Below are 369 nucleotides of genomic sequence, written 5' to 3'. Positions count from 1 at the left end.
CAGCAGGGGCCCGGAGCAAGGACAGGTCCCCACAGGCCCAAGCCACTCCCCTGCCCTTGGAAACAGGCACTTCAATTTGCTTCTTCTTCCTTCCCCAGGTCCGCAGGCACCTCAAGCAGAGGTATGGGGCATCCCCTTTCAACGACGAGGAAGAAATAAGGGCTTTGCTGCCAGCAGGGAGAGGGGGACCGTCCAGGACAGAGGGTGCACTGCAAGGACGGGTCCCGAGAGCCAGAGACATCAGGAGCACGACTCCCTTCCTGCTGCGGGTGAAGAGGACATTCTCCTGTATCCCGGCTTGTCTGAAGTGACCCCAGCCAGGGGAGAGGAGTGAGAATCACCCAACAGCCCGGGAGAGACGAAGGCGCC

At 61.2% G+C, this 369-nt stretch overlaps 1 protein-coding gene across 1 annotated transcript in view; it reads left to right on the top strand.

Moving 5' to 3' along the window:
• The window catches only part of DUSP15 (dual specificity phosphatase 15), a gene marked incomplete at its 5' end in the record, with an annotated part of 3,961 nt that extends 3,650 nt beyond the window's left edge, over positions 1-311 (top strand). Inside the window, one exon of the mRNA XM_010020478.1 lies at positions 17-311. Within this exon, the coding sequence (XP_010018780.1) occupies positions 17-311 (295 nt within the window). The remainder of the gene's footprint in view (positions 1-16) is intronic.
• Between the last annotated feature and the right edge of the window lie 58 nt (positions 312-369).

The sequence above is a fragment of the Nestor notabilis genome, unplaced genomic scaffold, assembly GCF_000696875.1.
Source record: "Nestor notabilis isolate BGI_N333 unplaced genomic scaffold, ASM69687v1 scaffold18800, whole genome shotgun sequence".
Lineage (NCBI taxonomy): Eukaryota > Metazoa > Chordata > Aves > Psittaciformes > Psittacidae > Nestor > Nestor notabilis.
The sequence above is the reverse complement of the archived record's forward strand: the minus strand, read 5'-3'. Positions and strand labels throughout refer to the sequence as shown.